The 1896-nt window shown below is 49.2% G+C and overlaps 1 protein-coding gene across 1 annotated transcript; it reads right to left on the bottom strand.

Annotated features, from left to right (window-relative positions):
• Positions 1-1896, bottom strand: LOC114042872 (C-C motif chemokine 4-like). Its single transcript, XM_027861624.1, has 3 exons — positions 1571-1896; positions 833-947; positions 1-393 (listed from the first exon to the last, which is right to left on the bottom strand). The coding sequence occupies exons 1-3, from the start codon at positions 1641-1643 to the stop codon at positions 306-308; spliced, it is 276 nt and encodes a 91-aa protein (XP_027717425.1). The 5' UTR covers positions 1644-1896; the 3' UTR covers positions 1-305.

The following is a 1896-nucleotide window of genomic DNA, read 5'->3' as shown; positions in this document are numbered from 1 at the left end:
TCTTTGTGCTACAGATATTCATGGAATGCAGCAGGGGACCCAAAGGACTGTAAGCAAGAGAAGCCAGGCTGCTAATAGAGTTCCCATGGGGAACAGTTGTCTTCCAGAAGTACAAATACCAAGAACACATACCCAAAGCTGCCACCAAATAATTTACATAAATTAAATCTCACAGATAAGAATCATTTCTAATGGGGGAAAGGATCTCCAGCAGGCTGGAGCTTGGGGAGATTGCATCTGACTGTGGAATTCCACAGGTTGGTCCATTTCCCTTTAAGAGTCATCGTCCAAGGCCACTGAGCCCCTCAGTTCAGCTCCAGGTCTTCCACATAGCTCTGAACCCAGGCATCACTGGGGTTGGCACACACCTGTCGGCCTCTTTTGGTCTGAAACCTGGAGAGGGAAAGGAGAAGAGAGGAGAGGTCACAGATGGAGAGATGGTTCTCTGTGCTCCCCCCATGTCCAGTACTGACCAATTCCTGCACATCTCTGCAGGGTCCTGAGGAAAAATCTTCTAGCAATATCTCTCAGGCCCTTATGAATATTCAGCTTCTCTCTAGAGTCCTGTCCAGTGGGGAGTATCTCAGGAAGCCTCATCTTGCTATATAATCCCTGTTGCTTCTGTTTCTCCCTCCCCCTTGAGTGAGCATCTCTCATCATGTTCCTTGGAGAACCCAACAGGGACCACTTGTGGGGCTTCTTTCCCTTGTAACCAGGATTTCCCCTGAGTTGCCTGATTCATCCACTTCACCAAGTTGCCAAATGGCCCCATTTCTCCTTGCCATTCTCTCTCCCTCTATCCCCTCAAGAGATTCAGTGGGTAGATACTCACACCACAGCTGGCTGGGAACACAGGCTGCTGGTCTCATAATAGTCTGTCACAAATTTTCTTTGGATCTGTTGGTTCACATAGGAAAAGCAGCAGGAGGTGGGAGGGTCAGAGCCCACTGCAAAGAAAGAGGAGGCATGAGATTAGTAATGTCTTATGTTCACACCTTACCTTCCTCAGCTGCTGATGCAAACCCGTGGACAAACTCAGGATTAGGCACACTGGCGACGAGATGGCTTCTCTCTCCCTAACCCTGCTTCCCTCCAGTACCAGGTGTGATTCTCATTGTTCCTGGAGGAGGAACAGGCCTGCTGTTCCTGTCTCCATAGGAGATATTTTGAGGAAAATTAAAGTGTGGGAGCTAGAAGGGATGTCAGAGATCTGCCCACCCAATTCCTGCCTTTGCTGAAGAAGCCACTTGCTGGAGATCACTTGGGTAATTAGTGGCAGAGCCAGGAGAACTTAGCCAGACACAGAATCCAGTCCTGTGTGCTTTCTGCTCTCTTGTCCTGTCTCCATTGTACATTTGACCCTTATGTATTGCAAAGGGCATTTTGATGCCTTCAGGTTCAAAAGGTATAGACATCCTCTCCGCTTCTGCTCCTGCCTCTCCCTTTTAGTCCTTCCCCACCCCACACTCACAAATAACTATGTATCTAGCCTCATCTCCTGTCAGGGTTCTATCCAGCTTATAACCACAGCCTAGATACAGCCACAGAGGGAAAGAGAAGGAGCACTTACTTGGTGCAGAGGATGCCAGAGAGCTGAAAGCCATGACCATGAGCATGGAGAAGGCAACCACAGAGACCTTCATGGTCTGGAGAGGAGAGAAGGCTTGGAGGAGCAGAGCACTAGCTGGGAGACTCTGCAGGTCTGTGCCTCTGTCTCAGGTGTGGGCCCTCTTTTTATAGGGGTTTCCGGGAGGACCCAGAGGGAAAGAAGGAACCTAAAAGGAGTGGAATTTCCTGTGGAGAGCTGATGTCATGGTAGGAGATAGAAACTAAAAAGGGAACCCAGGAAATGTAAGCCTAGTGTCAAGAACTGAGGTTTTCTCCTCCGGTGTAGCT

This window comes from Vombatus ursinus, unplaced genomic scaffold (assembly GCF_900497805.2).
Source record: "Vombatus ursinus unplaced genomic scaffold, bare-nosed wombat genome assembly UNPS02014768.1, whole genome shotgun sequence".
Taxonomy (NCBI): domain Eukaryota; kingdom Metazoa; phylum Chordata; class Mammalia; order Diprotodontia; family Vombatidae; genus Vombatus; species Vombatus ursinus.
The sequence above is the reverse complement of the archived record's forward strand: the minus strand, read 5'-3'. Positions and strand labels throughout refer to the sequence as shown.